This window comes from Clarias gariepinus, chromosome 19 (genome assembly GCF_024256425.1).
Source record: "Clarias gariepinus isolate MV-2021 ecotype Netherlands chromosome 19, CGAR_prim_01v2, whole genome shotgun sequence".
NCBI classification, from domain to species: Eukaryota; Metazoa; Chordata; class Actinopteri; order Siluriformes; family Clariidae; genus Clarias; species Clarias gariepinus.
Window position 1 is genome coordinate 18,708,084 of NC_071118.1, and position 20,237 is coordinate 18,728,320.

Sequence of the window (20,237 nt, forward strand, 5' to 3'; positions counted from 1 at the left end):
GCTTGCCGTTGCGCAGAAACCGATTTCTTCTGTACTGGTTCTAATATTGGTTATATAGACTAACCATTTACAAAGCCTTAAAAAACTCATTATAATTCATAGTTAAACTTCTCTTATATAATTCGTAAAGACAGATTCATACAACCAACATTATATTAATGCATACTTAATTAATGTGAACTACAAACAATTAAAAATTTCTTTTCAAAAATGGGAAAGAAAACAACATTTACAAGCAAAACAAACAAACACATACGAAAAAGGTTTATGAATGTATAATCGCAGTAGCCGACATGACGTAATTTCGCTGAAACTGTTACAGTAAAAGTCGGCCTTTTTGGTCTACGCAGAATTTTGTGTCATGTCCTTACATTTGTGTTCCGTTGATTTGCCATGTTCAGATAAAGAGTAGGTAATTGAGCTTTGGGGTTTTTCGCTCAGTAAAATAAATATACATAATTATAAAGAGGTAAATGAAATAACTTGATAGGTAAGTAAACAATCTTAAACATGGTATTCCTTTTGCGGTTTGTACAGGTGATAGCAATGGTTTGTTTTGAGTGTACCAATATGGCGCTAGGCTCCGCCCCCAATGCTTCAACCAAAAATGAACAGCCTCTATTATACTACTCCAGCTTTCATATAAAATGTCCATCTAATACATATGTTGATATTGTATGCATACAATTGTAATTATTGTATTTATTATTATTATTATTATTATTATTATTATTTAATAACTATCATGCCCCCCTGACATGGAATTGCCCCCCCTACATAATCACTATAAAAATGTATTACATATGTTCATGATAAAAAAAATAAAATAAAATAAACATTTAAAAAAATTACTATCAGGACTGTGTTCTGTTATTCTACATGATGAAAAGTCCTGGTTCGACTTGAACACCCCTTATAGTAACATGTAACAGGCCCGTAGCCAGCCTAGTGCAAGGGGGGGTTCTTTTTTTTGTAAAAAAGTGGACCTTTTTTCTCAGTGTTTTGTATTTGAGTATTTACTGATTTTGTATTTCATTTTGAGGATTAAATACTGCATTTTAGTGACATGTGCTGGATTAGCTTGTCTGCTGGTATCATAATGTGCATGCTTTTGATGCACCAAAAATATTTACTACAATGTTGTCACATTGCTTATCAAGATCACGTGTGACTTTTTTCACTTCAAAAACACACCCACACACAGAGTTTAAAAGTTGAAAAACCACACTAACAACAGAATACATTTAAGGAATGTTTACTGGAATATTATTAAACTACAAATTCAACTTCTCTCATCAACATGCTCTCTCATTTCTTTGTCTTTGCCTCTTCACTTTATTGAACTTATATAAAATATATTTACTATTCAACGAATTGTTATTTATATAGTCTATTCATTAGGCGAAATATAATAAAATATGTTAAATTCAACCTTTAAAATCCAGTCATATAGCATAATTCAATCTTTATTGGCATGTCGAGCATTTACAGTAGGCTATCTTTTACATTCAGAACGTAAAGTAAAGAGATCGAAATGAGGAATATAAACAAATATAAAAATATTACCAATAATTATCTAATAATAATATACAAATATTACGGGGAAAAGACGATCAGTTAATGTACTTACAAGACTGTGGGATGGATAAAAATTATTTTTTTGTGGGCTTATTTTATTTTATGTTTTATGTAACAATTATTCATGATAAACTTCATTCGAATGCTGTCTACACCGCGTATAGACACCAGACAGCATCGCCTATGGTTAATAGAATAATTTAATAAATTTACTAATTTAATAGAATAATTTATTAATTCAAAATAAAATGTTAATAAATCCTAGCATGGTCAAGCAGGTTTGTTTACGCATTGAACTCGTCGTCCTTTTTTTCTTTTTTTGATGGATTAACATTTTTAACATAATAAATTCACAGATCCATCAGATAGGCTACTGTCTGTTAATGTTTATTTAAGATGTTACAGACTTGTCATAGCCATTCAGACTGCTCAAGAAAAGGCACAAGAGAACTATTCTGTGTGTGATGTGGGGTTGACGATTAGCTACCATTTAACTAGCGTTAGCAATTTGATCTTGAGGTAGTAACAGACTTACTCTGTTTGGCAGTCTTTTTGAACATATGTTCAATATTCTGCGATAATGACGCTGCTGCCTGCTTTCTCTTCCGTCTTTCCTCCTCTTTCTGACCCATATTATACACCGCTGGATGCCGCCGCACAGATTTAAAAAACGTCAGTTGCTGCGCAGATTTGTCACGTCGCGATTTTTTTTTTGTTTTGTAAATTGTTTTGTAATAAAGTGTTATTTTAAATAATCCCCAACCATTTTAATCTGTTTAAAAAAATTAAATAATAATAATAACAAAAAATTCTGGACCTTTGGCAGTGGGGGGTGGGTCGTTCGAACCACCCGAACCCCCCCTGGCTACGGGCCTGTGTAATAATATAATATTAAGCCTAATGTTTACTTCAGTGGAGTGCTTACCTGGCTACCATGAAAAAGGTGCTATTGCATCTTCATTAAACAATCTCCTATACCGCTTATCCTGCACAGCATACACACATACAGTACACACACACACATATTGTACACATACTGTACATGAACACGGACACGGACACCTGTATGCACACACACATATTGTACACATACATGAACACAGGCACACACTGACACAGACACTGAAAACCATGGACAAGCATACACTGCCACAGAGACACACACACACACACACACACACACAAATGCTGTACACATAGAGAAAAACACAAACAGACAAAGACAAAAACAAAGACACACATGGACACAGATGCTTAGATGCAGACACAAGCGCACACACACACACACATCTACGGATACACATGGACAGGGACACCCACATCGACAGACTCACACACACATGGATGGACGGACACAAACGGCTGTCCAGACCAGCTGTGCGTTGTTTGTTGTTGTTGTTTTCCTGAACCTGGGGAAGGTGCCACAGCTGTGGAATACATCCTGCATGGTACCTGTAATAAAGAGGTCAGGCCAAAAGACTTTGGGGACTAAAGACCAGTACCACTGACCTCAAACCTGATGAAGACATTGGAGAGGGTGGTGCTTACAAATCTCCGACCACTGTGGATTCACTTCCATTTGCCTACAGTACCAGCCTGGCACTTGAGTGGAAGGCACTGTCATCTTCCTCCTTAGGACTTTTTCACACCCCAAATGGAGTCATGTTTTTCACCTTTTCTTGTGCTTTTAACACCATCCAACCTGTGCTTCTGAGGGATAAGCTAGAATACATGGGAGTGGACCCATCATCTATCTACCTGGATACTGGATTACCTCACAAACCGACTGTCGTATTTGAGGATTCATGACTGTGAGTTTGACATGGTTGTTTGCAACACTGGACCCGCGCAGGGACTGGTCCTGGATCTGTTTCTCTCCACTGTCTACACTGCATTCTTTATGTTCAGCGCAGCAACCTGTCACCTGCAGAAGTTCTCTGATGACTCTGCCATCGTTGGTCTGATCACAGTGGATGATGACAATGGACTGGTGCCAATGGAGCTGCTTCCAGATAAATGCGGGGAAGAACAAAGAACTAGTGGTGGATCTTATCTTATCTTATTTTAAACACACACGGACACATACCCAGGCACACACACACACAGATACAGACATAAACATGCACGCACACCTGGACATGGACACACACGAACAAACAAACACAGACACAGAAATGGACAAACACAAACGCAAAAGTTTGCATTCCCTAAAATAAATAGTTTAGTAAAACTATTGTAAAAAAATATATCTGATAATGCAAATAAATGACATCCATAAACGCTACAGTATATTTATGGCGAAAAGTATACCAGGGAAGTTTGCAAAATGAATGCAGCATGTTATCAGAAAATACTGGCAGACAATTTGAATTCTACAGCACAAAAGCTGTGCATGGGACGCACTTGTATGTTCCAGCATGACAATAATCCAAAGCACAAGGCCAAGTTGACCCTCTGGAGTGGCCATCACAGTCTCCTGACCTCAGTATCATTAAACCACTTTGAAGAGATCGCAAGCACGCAGTTCATGCAAGACACCCAACAAATGTACAGGAACTGGAGACATTTTGCCAAGAATAAAGGGTAGCTATATCACCTGAGAGAATTAAGGACCTCATGCAGAATTATCACAAAAGACTACATGCCATAACTGATGCTGCTTTCTTTATTGTCATGATTTGTTTGATCGTGCCATTCTCTTATGCTTTACATATAAATTTAAGTCCTATTAAAAATAAAATAAATGTGTTTTGCTTTCTCACTCATGTTTTCACATCTTGCACATTCTCCCAAGGTATGCAAACTTTTGAGCACAGTTGTACATAGAGACACACGCCTACACACAGACGGACGGACAATCACGGACAGACCCGGACACAAACACATGAAAATGGGCGCGCGCACACGGAAACGGACACACAAACGAACACGGGCATAAACACACAAGTGGACTGACATGGACGTCATAGTGCACGGATGACAGCTGTTGAAGTTTGTATTGAGTGAGGAAGAGAGAGATATTAATGAAATCAGAGTAATTGTGACTCAAAGTCGAGGGGGAAGCTACAGTAAACGTGTGTGTGTGTGAGAGAGAGAGAGAGAGAGAGCGTGTGTGTGTGTGTGTGTGTGTGAATGAGTGAGTGAGTGAGAGAGACGGTGAGACAGTGATTTGACTGCGCACACAACACAGCTGTGACTCTTTTCTCCCGGAACGTTAACACAGGAGGATGAGTTTCTTATTGTGAGTATTTACTCTTCCTGATTTATTCATCACTTTTAAACTTGTTCATGGGTGAAGACGTTAGTTAGATCGCTGAACGATTAGCAGAAACCAGCTGCCGCCACTTAGCTAGACAGCTTTGCTAACATTCACTTGCTAGCTGGAGAATCCCGACTCATTTGGATAAACCAGCTGATTACTGTGGTCACAAACTGAGCTAACATTAGTTACCAGATCCGTCCGGTTTATCCAGAGCAGCTGCTCATGTGGTCTTCGTGTAACTTAGCTGTAAGGTTAATGTTTGGATTGTGACATGCTAGTTGGCTGCTACAGTTGTCACTTGTCCGATTAGCCGGGTAATATTTGTGACTTAAAATATTTTCATGGCTCTTTATATACTTTAGTATTGCTAAAAATATTTATCAAAATATATCCGAATATAACAAGACGTCAAACGAGAAAACCATGACGGAGTACAAAAAATACTTGAGACTCTGAACAGTTTTTTTTTTATCGTAAGTATAAGATATCTCAAAATATCAGAACAGTTTAAAAATAGTTAAATATTTACGTTGTTATTATTATTATTAATGATTAAACAGTATTACTGGACCCCTATAGTTTATCTAATGATTAAACAGTATTACTGGACCCCTATAGTTTATCTAATGATTAAACAGTATTACTGGACCCCTATAGTTTATCTAATGATTAAACAGTATTACTGGACCCCTATAGTTTATCTAATGATTAAACAGTATTACTGGACCCCTATAGTTTATCGAATGATTAAACAGTATTACTGGACCCCTATAGTTTATCTAATGATTAAACAGTATTACTGGACCCCTATAGTTTATCTTAGTGCTAAATTTATTCCATAATGCATTGAGGAGATGTAACGTTACTATCTCATACAGGACAGGAAGGAGGGCTTTCCATCTGTGATGTGTAATGAACTTTGTGGAAGTTGCTTTAGGACATGAATAACTCATGATTGCTCACAAAAGGCAAGTCAGATCAAGAGATGTTGCTTTTCTGCCCACTGATTTCACCACTGATGTAAACGCACCCCTCCTTCACCACATGGCCTTCATCTAATCACGTGAATGTAATAACAAAAAAAGCAGCATGTAAATTTGAGATAAAAAAACAACAACTAAGAAATTGTAATCCTGAAGACATTTCTGTATTAGAAAACTTACAGGTTTACATCTGACTGTTACATAATGCTGACGGTGGACTTTTTGCAAAAATGAGAAGTAATAGTCTAATCAGAGAAAATGTCACCAACAACAAATCGATATCAACAAATCCTGTACTTGAGTGAATGTAGAGATACCCTAAGCAAAGTATGACTTAAAGTAAAAGTTCTCCATTTAAGTTTTCATCTGAATAAAATTACATAAAAGCTTGCCTTTAAATATTTAAAGTCAATGTACTGTGAATTGTTATGGGTCTAATGTTATATAATTGTTTTTGTAATTACACCTGTTTAAACACCTTATTTTAGGTGAAATACTAACGGAATCACTGCACTCTGACAGAGAGTCTCTGCCGGCAAACCGGGAATTTAACAAGGAACCTATCTAATAATACTTGCTTTTGCCCCTTTTTGAGGATTTCGTGGAAATGTGACATTGCATTGACGGATTAATCGCTCACACTGCTACAGCCTGTTTACCTTTTTTTTTTTTATCAAGATCGTTGTTGCAGTACAGTTACTAACGAGCGGTCACTAATAAAAGAAATTGCTTCATGCGCACACACACCTGGTCACAATGTTACATTAAGTAGTACACGCACTGATGTTAACTATACGAGTGACACAGGCACACTGGGACTGAGCATGGGAGAAGATTACCCAATCCCACAGCGAGAGAGAGAGAAATACCATTCTCAGTTGTAATCACGTGACGCTCGGCAGTGCTTGCATGTTTATCAAGTTAAAATTTATTTTAAAATTTAGCTCGTCTTGCAAAACACTCGCAAACTACAATACTCGCAATTCAAGGTTTCACTGTACATTAAAGTTTTTGGATACACTACATGATTTTCAAAAGATTATGGGAGACTGGGAGTAAACCTAATTGACTGCCTTTTGCAGATATTTTTTTTTACTTTTTATGACTACTTAATGATGGTGGTTCATAGACTTTATGACTGCGCCAGATGAAGAATCATAGGCTACCGACTTATGACTCGAATTGAGGGCACTTCAGCTTGTTTTTGGGTGTGGGAAGTTGATCTGAATACAGGACTAAGAATCTGTACATTAAAATAGTAGTGATTAATTTAAAACGAGAATTTTAAACATCATCTGTTTTCCTCTTTTAAGTGGAAATCGCTCATCCAAAACATTCAAGCCCAAGAAGAACATTCCGGAAGGTTCCCACCAATATGAGTTGCTGAAACATGCTGAGGCGACACTGGGCAGTGGAAACCTGCGCATGGCTGTCATGTTGCCAGATGGAGAAGATCTGAATGAATGGGTTGCAGTGAACAGTAAGTGTTACCCATTATGCACTTTTTATATCCACAAAGGGCTTTCCCACCATATGTACAGGTTCCTCCAAAGTCTGAGATTCCGTCATACTTCAGTAAGAAGTTCATAAGTGTTTTATCATTGATGAAAAGCATTGGAATGAAGATTTGTAATCACACTAATAGAGAGAATTTTTTTTTTTTTTTTTTGTCCAGTGTGACACAATGAAGGCAAACTTTCATGGCATTGTCCGTATGGCATTTGACCTCTTCAGAGAAAAGCAGGGCATTGTGTGTGGAATGAGAGGGGTCAGCCCATTGTAGATCCCTTCTTGAGCCATCAAAACAGCTCTGACCCATCAAGGTATGCACTAGACAGAACCTCTGAAGGTGTGCTGTGGTATCTGGCACTTAGGGCACTTCCACACTAGGCACAATCAATTCACAATCAATTTATACCATGCCCAGTTGCTCCCCTCATCCCTCCCATTGTTCACGTTATGAATTCTCTCTGTATTCAGGTACTGCATATTTTCACCCTCTGATAAAGCAGGTGGTAGTAGGCACCAAGTTGGTTTGCAAGCCATTAAACACAAATGAGAGGAAAATAAAGAGGAAGGAAAAATTTCAGGACCAATGCTCTCGAATGCCTTTATACTTTATTAGCTGTGGTTGTGTAGGTCGGAATGAGATCGTCACACACAGATTTTAGGGACGACAGACGGCACTGATGACCTTGCGTTCACTTCAATATGTGATTCAATCCGTGCCTGAGTATGCTGTACCATGCTCAAAGGTCCCGGACCATGGAATGCGCATGTTTTCATTGATCAAAACTACTCAGACTTTGGAGTCAAGTGTTCTCGGAAATGATCCCAGGCCCAAACATGAAACCTTTTTTTTTAAAGAGATTTGAGCAACAGATTGTTTAAGTTCTGTAATTTGAGAGGTGGGGTGCCCATGGATCAGACATCCCACAAATATCTGCTTGGAGTGAAATATGACAAATTTGGAGACTTTGATGGTGTGATCCTGTAGAAAAAGTCCATTAGGGAATACTGTTCACATGAAGGGTGACTTAAGGTTTTCCAGCAGAACACTGCACTGCTTCTGCTGGCTTACCTCTTTCAAGGTGCCATCTTGGATCCTCAGCACTTGATAAAGCTCCAGTGAAAATGTACTTTTGATATGAAGTAAGAGTTTAATCCTTTTTTTCCCATTTATCACCATCAGGTTGCCACTGTCGGGCCCTTGAGAAAGGCCCTTCGCCCTCAGATGTATAATGAGATTTTAAATTGCATAAATGTAACAATGTTTTCCACTGAAAAAGTGAAATGATGTAAAAGTAATAATATGGATTTTAAACTTTTCAGTATGGGATATTTGCATTTTTTACAACTTGACACAGTATAGTTAAATAGATTTTCTTTAATAACTGCTTTCTGTAATATTTTAATGTTTGTAACAGCAAGGACTACAATTGGTGGTAGAAATACCTCTTTGAAATTGGAGATACAGAGGTGCAAGGCAACTAAGCTTTACAGGTTTCATGTATTTGAACATTACTTGGGTAGTAATATTTAAGGATAGTTTTTACCATTACTCCACTACATCCCACTTAACATATCTGTATTTTCCGCTTCATTTGTGCATGTTGCATTACATAATCACAAGGGAGTATAGTGCTTGAAGCCACCTGCTGACTGTTATGTGTAATTGTGTGTTTTGCCTTTCTTTGTAAAATGCCCAATCAATGTAGCAGGTGTTTGAAGCCACCTCCACTTATGATTTCAAACAGTAACGAAAACAGTATGTTCGGAGTTTAGAGAGAGAAGAAGAGAAACTATTTTGCTATGACTTAAAGGCTACTGAGCTAATAGAAGTTCAGTACATTTGATGCTTAGGTCATTTTAAAAGTAAGTGCGTTTTTACTTTTTCAAATTTAGATAAGGATGCCCTGTCACTATTATTGAAGCCAATTACTGTTTGGATTGTTAGGAGAGCTTTTGGCCTAGTCTGATCACTGGTTTCCAATTACAAGGTCTGAAGCCGCCCACCAGCCTATGACTTGAGTATAATGTTTTAGTGGATACTCGCATATATCACCTGAGATTATTTTGATTGATTGATTGCAAATCAACGTAAGATACAAACACCACCACCAGACAAATATTTAGTCCCCTGTTGTGTTTTATTGCTTAATAACAAAATAATTTTGGTATAAATGTAATTACAGTGAAACCTTGAATTGCGAGTGCTCAAGATGAGCGAAGATTTTTAATAGATTTCAACTAACGAACTAGTCTTGGTTTACGAGTACCGAGTAGCATGTATCACGCATGCGCTTGTTGTTTTGACGCCGATCGTCACGTGATCACAACTGAGCCAACGTTTTTTTTCTCTTGAGCTGCAGAATTGTGGGTAATCTCCCCTGCTGGGTCTTAGTGCGCGTCTTTCACTGGTATAATTAACATCCGTGCACGCGTGTACTGTTTACTATAACACTGTGACCACGTGTGTGCACATAAAACATATTTTATTTTGTGTGTGTACAGCACGCATGTAAAGTAAAAGCAAGTCTCATTAGAGAGGCTAAAGATCCATTTTTTCTTTCTGTATCAGCCTGCTCCTTGTGTCTGTGTGCGCGCCTGTCATTGAACACCATGCCACACACACACAGGCTTCTCCTACTTTTGCCTTCACAGACACACACACACTCTTTCTCTCTGCTCTACACAGAAACACTGGTCTGTTGCGATTCTTTTTAAAGGTAAAGTGCAGGGTAATTTAAATTTTTACCTTACAGCAGTGATTCCGTTAGTATGTCACTCAACCAAGTGTCAGAGAGATTTCTTGTTCATTTTTCCGATAAAACTGTGTTTCCATTGTGTGTGCGCGTGTGTGTGAAAAAAGTGAAGGAAAGGTAACTGTGTAAGACAATAAGGGGGGAGGGGAGGGGCTCCTTACTTTAGCTTCACACACAAACTGCGCCTGCCTGAACAAACAGAAGCACTTATCTGTTGGGATTTTTTTTTTTTTTTAAGGTAAAGTGAAGGTTCATTTGTTTTATTTTTACTTTATATTTTTTGTTATTTATTTTTTGGGGGCTCTTGAATCAATAATTTTAGTTTCCATTATATCTTATGGGAAAATTTTATCTGGTTTACGAGTATTTTAAAATACGAGCCTGCTTATGGAACAAATTATGCTCGTAATTCAAGGTTCCACTGTATATAACCATTAGTTCCAGCGAATAATCAGACTGGAAGAGTGGCATTCCATGAGTGGTGATAATAGACAGTAACATTATTGGGACGTTTATATGTATCACTCCAGAGTATCTGCCTACCAAAATTTACATTTAAAAACCAGTTCCAAAAACACTTTCAGCAATAAAACACATCTGATAACATTGTCATCTTAAACAACACTTTTTCTTAATAGTTTATATCTTAATATCTAAATATTTAGGAAAGTAAAAGTGAGGTTTTGGTTTTCTTAGGAGAATATTTGTTTGCACAATTATTAGACCCATCTCACTTGTTTTTTATCTGTTAAGGTGAGAATAATAATGAAACCAATTCAAAATTTACAAATTTTAATTTCTGACATAAAAAAATTGACCAATATACAGTAGCCACCCTTCTTTCTCATAAGTTATAAGCCTGTCATGGAGTCTGTCAGTTTCTTGATCTGTTGAGCATCAAATGTTTGTTCAGCAGCAATCACAGCCTCCCAGACACAGTTTAGAGAGGTGTATTGTTTGCCTTCTTGATAAATCGCCTGTTTAAGAAGGGCCCGCAAGTTCTCAAAAGGGTTCACAGGTAAGGAAGGGAGACATGCTATTATTCTTTCTTTTTCAAGGCCTTTACTAGCTAGCCATGCAGTAAAGTACTTCGATGCATGCGATAAAGCATTGCCTTGCATAAATATCATGGTCTTCTTGAAAAATGCTGCTTTTTTTCTGTACCACTGCTCGAAGAAAGTGTCTTCTAAAACTGGCAGTAGGTTTGGGAGTTGATTTTGAGTCCATCTTCAACCCGAAAAGGTCCAACTTCCTTATCTTTATTAATACCAGCCCATACCAGTACCCCAGCTCCACCTTGTTGGCGTCTGAGTCGAAGTGGAGCTCTGTGCTTTTTACTGATCCAGCTATGTGCCCATCCATCTGGTCTGTCAGGAGTCACTCTCATCTCATCAGTCCGTAGAACCTTTGAAAAATCTGTCTTCAGATATTTCTTGGCCCAATATTGACGTTTCAAGTTATGTTTCTTGTTCTGTGCTGGTCGGGTTTCAGCCTTCCATACCTTAGCCATGTCTCTGAGTACTGAACATCTTGTACTTCTGGGCACTCCAGTAAGTTGCAGTTCCGGAATATGACAGCACTGGAGAATAATGGGTTTCTGGTAGTTTCACATTTGATTCTCCTCAAATCTTTAGCAGTTAATTTGCGTCTTTTTTCTCAACACGTTTCTTGTGACCCTGTTGACTATTTGCCACAAGACATTTGATTGTACTGTGATCACGCACCAACATCTTAGCAATTTAAAAAAAAAAAAAAGAGTGCTGCATCTCTTTGAAAGACTTGTTACAGAGAAATTTCTTTTTTGGCCCATTTTGCCTGAGAAAATAAAGCTGCCCAGTAATTACATATAGCTTAATATAGGGTGCTGATCTCCTTAGGCCACACCCTCTCTCATTACACAAGTACACATCACTTGATATGCGTGAATCAAATAAGCATCCAAGTTTATACAGCTTGAAATTGAAAAATATGCATAGAAATGTTAATTTGCTCAAAATGCTTACTTGCCTAATAATTGTGCACACAGTGTAACTTTTCATTTAGTGATTATTTTGGATTCAACTCAGAACCCGTAACTTAACCGAGCTGATATTCTAACGTGAAATAAATAGAAATATGAAGAGAAACTTATGAGATTTACAAAATTATCCAACACCTCCATGGTTTATTTTCTTCACCCTTTGGCTACATAATACCATTAAGAATTTAAAACTACTTTCACAGTTGTTCGTTACACTAATTGTCGGTCGTGGGTGCGTCAGTTTCGCCAGTCTCAGAAAGATGTGTTGGTGGAGTCAAATAATTGGTTAAATATACAAACAAATCAAAATCTATTGATCTTTTGGTAGTAAATTGTTTTGTTGCCTTTTTTGCCATCCTGTCCTGTGCATTTTATTTTTAATGTTGATGTTCTTAAAAACATTTTTTTTCATCTGCAGCCACTGCAAAAATTCTTATGGAGGAATTTAAATTTGTGCTTATTTTAACAAATCCATTAGTTTCCACCAATTCTTAGTTTTTGTTTTACAAGTTGTGTTGTGCATGGAGAGTGATATTCAAAACGTTAAACCTGTTCTCTTTAGAGAATGTCATTTCATCATCTTGTTTTAATAAGCTTACAAATTTTATGTTTTAATGTATTGATTTTTGTAAATGTGGTGTTGATGCTAATGTTGTGAGTGAGTTCTGGACACTTCTTTACAGAGGGCCATGTGTTCAGTTATGCTTGGCCATGTCCTGAATATTAAGCAGGATTCCTGGCCCTGTTTTCTATTCCAGTAAAATGGCTTTATTTACTTACAGATCCATAGAGACGTTCAGATCCAGACAGTGTTTTACACATACACACATACAGACATACATATACCGTATACTACAGTATATGCAAACACTTATGTAGGTGGTAGACAACATATGAGCTGAAGCAAAACTGCATTCAAAACTACACAACTTGTAGAGATACACAGAGGAACAGAGGCACATGACAGTTGCTTTCATCAAGAAGTTTTAATGCAAACAAGCCAAAAGCGTATGACACCCATATTGTCATTATATCAACTAGCCGAACATTGAAATCAGCCATTCATACAGTGTGTGAAAGTGTTATATTTATTGCCATTGTTTTAACTTAACACTGTGCGGTGTAAACTGCATATGAGCGCTGTAAATTAATACCACACATTTATATTTTGCCTGTGTGCAGCTGTGGACTTCTTTAACCAGATCAACATGCTTTATGGGACCATCACAGACTTTTGCTCGGAGGACAGCTGTCCAGTTATGTCCGCAGGACCCAAGTAAGTGTGTGTGGGGGGAGAGAGAAAAAGAAAAATAGAGAGAGTGAATAGGGCTACAGCCTCAGTCATTTTATTGACTAAGGCATTGCTTCAGCAATCTTGGGCAATATCACAACCTTTATTAACGTACAGAGGGTCACACACACAAACGGATGACCAAATCCAATAGAGAAATGTCCTCACAATTCTCATTCACATTTTATATATGTAGTTTGAAAATGTAATGTCACTGTATTTTAAAAGAGGACAGACAATAGTACAGAAAGCCATTATACAGCGCTCCTGGAGCAGACAGCGTTAAGGGCCTTGCTCCAGGTCCCCAACAGTGGCAACCTGCAAGAGTCAGGCCTTAAATCGCAGACCGTCTGTTCAGTAATGAAGCTTTAACACACTGAGCCACCAGCTCCCCTACAGTATATACTAGGGACTATATACTGTCAGTATATTGTTCCAGTAGAGTTCAGACATGTCTATATGCATTTCTGATTCTTCATTAGCTGAGGTCTTTTGTGCGAGTTGTAAGAATGGAGATAATTGAAGGGCGGTTTATTAGGTATTGCTGCTTTCAGGTTGTCCCACAACTTATTTTTAGTGACTGCTAGTTTCACTTACCTTCATTATAATTAGTTTAAAGAGTGTGTTGCAATATTTTAACTTGCATATTATGTTATATGCAATGTGAGCACACAGCTCACTGCTAATTTGTGTGCCATTTATAGCCCTATGTTCTTATCAATATAAATAAAATAATAATAATAAATAATTGTAAATAATCTTGGAGGATTTTGCAATCTCTTGCCTGGACCCTCGTTATATTATACTGCTTAAATAATGGTGTACATGTTTTACTGTTGCACTTCTCTGGAGATGACATCACATGATATGACACCACACATGTGCTTTTTGTTTCCTTCACAGATATGAGTATCACTGGGCTGATGGCACCAACATCAAAAAGCCAATCAAATGCTCTGCTCCTAAATACATTGACTACCTGATGACCTGGGTGCAGGATCAGCTTGATGATGAAACTCTTTTCCCGTCCAAAATTGGTAATTTTGATCATAATTTAGCATAAAGTAACACCAAACATTACTCATTTATCAAACAGCACAGAATACAGTAGTGAAGTAGTAAGTTTTAAATCATTTAAATAAATATAGCATGTTTAAAGTGTTTGTTATAAAACTATGATAATAGTAATTTGGTTATTTAGTAATAATTTAAAGTCCTAATATATTTAAGCTTGGAGTATTTAAATTCAGTATTTAAAACTGAATGGTACATAATAAAACTAACGGTACTTGGTGTTTATACTAAATTGGAAGATTTTATCACACCTACTAATTAGACAATTTTATCAAAGTGGAGCAGCAATTATTTCTCCTGTATTTATCAGTTTTTTTCCTCTTTTCTTCTTTCTTGCATCCTTAAGGTGTCCCCTTTCCCAAGAACTTCATGTCTGTGGCAAAGACCATTTTGAAACGCCTCTTCCGTGTATATGCTCACATTTATCATCAGCACTTTGACTCAGTCATGCAGCTACAGGAGGAGGCCCACCTCAACACCTCCTTTAAACACTTCATCTTTTTTGTCCAGGTACCATGCTGTTTTTTTTTTTTTTTTGGTTTGTTTGTAAAGCACACTGCATACTCACCAAAAATGAGTAGCATATGGCACCAAAAATGGTACTGTACAGTATAGGGAAAAGGCTGTCACTTAGGAGACTGTAAGCAATTTACGGTTTTATTGGATTAATAATCTAAAATGTGCCTGTCCAACAGTGTTTTTTTTTTTCTTCCCTTTCTCTACATAAATGCTAAGCGCAAGTTTCATATAAATGTGCTCTGTTATACAAAAACTTTGACTTTTTCCTGGAAAATAAATGATTAAAAGAAGGGGTATGAACCTTTGAACATGACTGTATAGTTAAAGTGCAGCGATTAAAACATAGTCTTTAATATTGTTAGGTTATAAATATGTTTGTGTTTTCATAATAGTACATTTTTGTTTTTAGAGGTGATGTGATATAAATGGTTACCAAATTAAAAATATAATTACTAAGAATAAACCCAAGTTCTAGGTGGCTGGAAAAGGCCTGCTTGCATACAGAGAAACACAGATTGATAAGGGGATGTAACTAATCAGGTTCAATTTGCTACAGAAATGAAAAGCACTTTATAAAAATCTCAGTTTAAGCAAATTCACTTTATTTGATTTTTAGACTGGTGTTATTTGCGAGATATTTGATCACATTTATTATTTAAAATCGAGTAGCCCTAATACCGCACAGACAGTGGTTTAGGATGTACAGTCGTGTAAATTTTAAGAATTACATAAATATTGGAAAAGTTGCTGCTTAAGTTTTTATAATAGCAATTTGTATATACTCCAGAATGTTATAAAGAGTGATCAGATGAATTGCATAGTCCTTCTTTGCCATGAAGATCAACTTAATCTCAAAAAAACCTTTCCACTGCATTTTATTGCTGTCATTAAAGGACCAGCTGAGATCATGTCAGTAATCGTTTTGTTAACTCCGGTGAGAATGTTGATGAGCACAAGGCTGGAGATCATTATGTCAGGCTCATTGGGTTAGAATGGTAGACTTAATGTTAAAAGGAGGGTGATGCTTGTAATCATTGTTCTTCCATTGTTAACCGTGGTGACCTGCAAAGAAACGTGTGCAGCCATCATTGCGTTGCATAAAAATGCCTTCACAGGCAAGGATATTGTGGCTACTAAGATTGCACCTAAATCAACAATTTATAGTATCATCAAGAACTTCAAGGAAAGAGGTTCAATTCTTGTTAAGAAGGCTTTAGGGTGTCCAAAAAAGTCCAGCAAGCGCCAGGATCATCTCCTAAAAAGGATTCAGCTGCGGGATCCGAGTGCCACCAGTGCAGAGCTTGCTTAGGAACGGCAGCAGGCAGGTGTGAGCACATCTGCAGGCACAGTGAGGCGAAGACTTTTGGAAGATGGCCTGGTGTCAAGAAGGGCAGCAAAGAAGCCACTTCTCTCTAAAAAAAACATCAGGGACAGATTGATCTTCTGCAGAAAGTATGGTGAATAGACTACTGAGGACTGGGGCAAAGTCATATTCTCCGATGAAGCCTCTTTCCGATTGTTTGGGGCAATTGGAAAAAGGCTTGTCCGGAGAAGAAAAGGTGAGCGCTACCATCAGTCCTGTGTTATGCCAACAGTAAAGCATCCTGAGACCGTTCATGTGGGGGGTTGCTTCTCATCCAAGGGAGTGGGCTCACTTACAATTTTGCCCAAAAACACAGCCATGAATAAAGAATGGTACCAAAACACCCCCCTACAGCAATTTCTTCCAAAAATCCAACAACAGTTTTTGAAGAACAATGCATTTTCCAGCACGATAGAGCACTGTGCCATAAGGCAAAAGTGATAACTAAGTGGCTCGGGGACCAAAACATTGGAATTTTGGGTCCATGGAAACTCCCCAGATCTTAATCCAATTGAGAACTTGTGGTCAATCCTCAAGAGGTGGGTGGGTAAACAAAAATCCACTAATTCTGACAAACCCCAAGAAATGATCATGAAAGAATGGGTTGCTATCAGTCAGGATTTGGCCCAGAAGTTGATTGAGAAGTTGCATGCCCAGTCGAATTGCAGAGGTCCTGAAAAAGAAGGGCCAACATTGCAAATACTGACGCTTTGCATAAATGTCATGTAATTGTCGATAAAAGCCTTTGAAACGTATGAAGTGCTTGTAATTATATTTCAGTACATCACAGAAACAACTGAAACAAAGATCTAAAAGCAGTTTAGCAGCAAACTTTGTAAAACTAATATTTGTGTCATTCCCAAAACTTTTGGCCACAACTGTTCATATCAGATTGATAATTGTAGTATTATTTTTTGTCTAACCTATTTAATTTGTGTTGTGTGTTTTATACAGGAGTTTAACCTGATTGACCGCAAAGAACTCGCACCACTTCAAGAGCTGATCGACAAACTCACAACCAAGGACAGATAGACAGACATGACAAAATAATCATTCTTTCATCAAGTTACTGATCTCTGTGTTGCCTTTTATTGCATCTCTTGTTTACTTTTGTTCTCTGTACAGATAGCCTACTTTGGTTTATACTCAAGAGCACATGATCAGCTAACATTAGCTGGACAACAGAGGATGATAATCTATAACAGCATAAAATGGGGTAGTAAAATGCTAATGACTAAAAAGGGGGTAGTGTCCTTAGTCACACAGATTTCAGTCTTTAATTAAAAGTTTTTTTTATTAGATTTAATCTCATTTTTTAGGATTGTTTAATTAGATTATAGTTTACAGTAAACCATAAGTTCCTGCTCCTTAACTAGACATTATTAAACTATGAAATGATCCTTTGTGCTGTATTGCTTTGTTTTTTGCCAATATCTTTAAGTTTTCACTCAGCTTGTCATGTCAAATCCACTACCAGTGAGGTTTAATGGTGCCAGCTGGTCAATATGTGATGGTTTGACTGTGTGCTTGTTTTAGGGTGATTTTGAGCATGTGCCAGATTTTAATGCCAGTAACACTTACAGCAAATGAATACTGTAAAAAATTGTACTTATAATATATTTTCCTATGCAATCACCATGCTGAATTATTCTGATCACCTGTTCCATAATACTACTGTTTATTTATGTCTAGTTTTATCCATTTATTTTACCTCAGATCTTACTACACTCCATTAGCTGTAGCATTTACTGTCGTTACCAGATTAGTGTTAGTTGTGCTATATTGTTATTTTACAGAGCTAAGTAGCTTAAATTCCATTAACTTTAAAATGTTAAATCAGGATTTTTTTTAATTTTCAGAAATAGAAATGACGATTTCCTAATCAGACATTTCATCTTGACATTCTGTTAATTTTCTGACCATTTATTTTAGGCTGTTTATTTTTAATAGCTTTCTCGCTTTCTTTACTTTCACATTTTGACTGTAATTTTAACTTGTACAGGCCCCACAGATATTACCACATATGTGCCAACTAATAATTGTTATTGAAAACCTTTAAATATTTACTAGTGACAATAAGATGGATATATTTTCCCTATACTGTATAATATTTATGCCATTTTTAACAAGATCTAATATGTATAAATGTGGCTGTGGAAATGGGTATTTTACAACAACAAAAAATGGTTATTGGTGTTTTACAGTAATAAATGCCATGTTCTATTAGCCATTGTATTGTCTTCACTTTTGGGACCCTCTGGCTTCGCTCTGGTCAAATTGACCCAGAACATATTTGGGGTTTTAAAAACAATTCTGAAATAAAATTTTACTTTATAACCTATTAACATGTATTGTCTTTATCTCAATTTCAAACAACAGAGAGAACATATATGTTTAATGATTTCAATCAGTCTCTACTAGAACACAATTAACAATGGAAATGTGATTTTTTTTTTTTGTCATAAGGTTATCTACTATACTGGAGGACTTGGGGTCATAAATTATGCATATGTATTTATTGTCTCACTTATGTAAGTGAGACGATGTTTTAATATTTATTATTTTAAATGAAAACTCAATACATCAACTTGAATTTCAACAATCACTTTCATCTTAGGAAATGTAGATGAACAACTGAGACATAGTCCTTGCAACAGGGGGTGGTGCTTAGGAGAAAAGACTGGCATTTCTGTGTTCAAAACACATGCATCGCAAAATTTGCCAATATGTGTACCACAGATGTATCTTTTGCAGGTCCTGCATGTGGTTTGTGTCCTTAAGTCCTGTGATGTTCTACACACCTTGCAGCGCTTCCTCTTGCCACCACCTGCGACCTAGATTAATGACCGGACTAGTTAAGATTTCTTTCATTTATTTATTTTGACACACATACACTCCACAAATGCAATAGTAAATTTACTACAGAAACTTGAGGCTGTGGTCGTGTGAGTCGTGTCGATGGGACAGCTGGACCCTCTGCCATTCTCTCAGTGTAGTCAGAGAAGTCTTACCAGTCTTGAGAAGTCTTACCAAGGTCTTGCGTAACTTCTCAAGAAAAATTCGTCTTCTTTTGAGCGTCCTTTGGTCTCGGTTGATTGGCATCCAAATTGTAATTGCATTATAGGCAGAGACATTCAGCATGTAACTTGTAAAAGATCACGAGTGCTCACTGTAAGCGTTATGACTGCTGTAGCAGGCCAGCAGCTTGTCTAGGTTGCCTAGTCCTTCTTGGTGGCGTTAAACAAGTGGTTTGCAGGTGGACACATAACAAAGTAAAGAGCGCTGGAAAGTGAGAGCAAACAGCATCTTTGTGCTTAGATAATGTCGCAGTGTGTGTGTGGTTGGGTGGGCATGTTTTTTTGTGTGTCTGTGTAAACGGTTCTGAAGACCATATGTAAATGTGTGGGATATACAGTGGGGTCAATAAGTATTTGATCACCCTGTGATTTTGCAAGTTCTCTTTTAGAAATCATGGAGGGGTCTACAGTTTTCAGCATTTGGTAGGTGCATTTCCACTGTGAGAGACAGTGTGACAAATAAATTGGTTTAAAAAAAATCATACAATGTGATTTCCGGATTTTTTCTTTTTAGATTCTGTCTCTCACAGTGGAAATGCACCTATGCTGAAGATTGTAGACTCCTCCATGATTTCTAAGTAAGAGAACTTGCAAAATCACAGAGTGATCAAATACTTATTGACCTCGCTGTAATAGCATTTGTGCTTCTTGCTTAATATAGAATTTTTTTTATAATTGTACCATTTTTATTTCCTGTGAAAAAATTTAAACTGGTAAATTTGAAACGAACACCATACAAGGGTTAAACGTATTTGACTAAAATACATTTACTGTATTGACGTCGCATCTGAACTGACAGACACGC

At 37.1% G+C, this 20,237-nt stretch overlaps 1 protein-coding gene across 1 annotated transcript; it reads left to right on the forward strand.

Annotated features, from left to right (window-relative positions):
• The first annotated feature begins 4,529 nt into the window (after positions 1 to 4,529).
• On the forward strand, positions 4,530 to 18,581 carry mob1bb (MOB kinase activator 1Bb). The gene is made up of 6 exons (XM_053479265.1): positions 4,530 to 4,819; positions 7,137 to 7,303; positions 13,291 to 13,384; positions 14,303 to 14,436; positions 14,820 to 14,983; positions 17,310 to 18,581. The coding sequence occupies exons 1-6, from the start codon at positions 4,806 to 4,808 to the stop codon at positions 17,385 to 17,387; spliced, it is 651 nt and encodes a 216-aa protein (XP_053335240.1). The 5' UTR covers positions 4,530 to 4,805; the 3' UTR covers positions 17,388 to 18,581.
• The last annotated feature ends 1,656 nt before the right edge of the window (positions 18,582 to 20,237 follow it).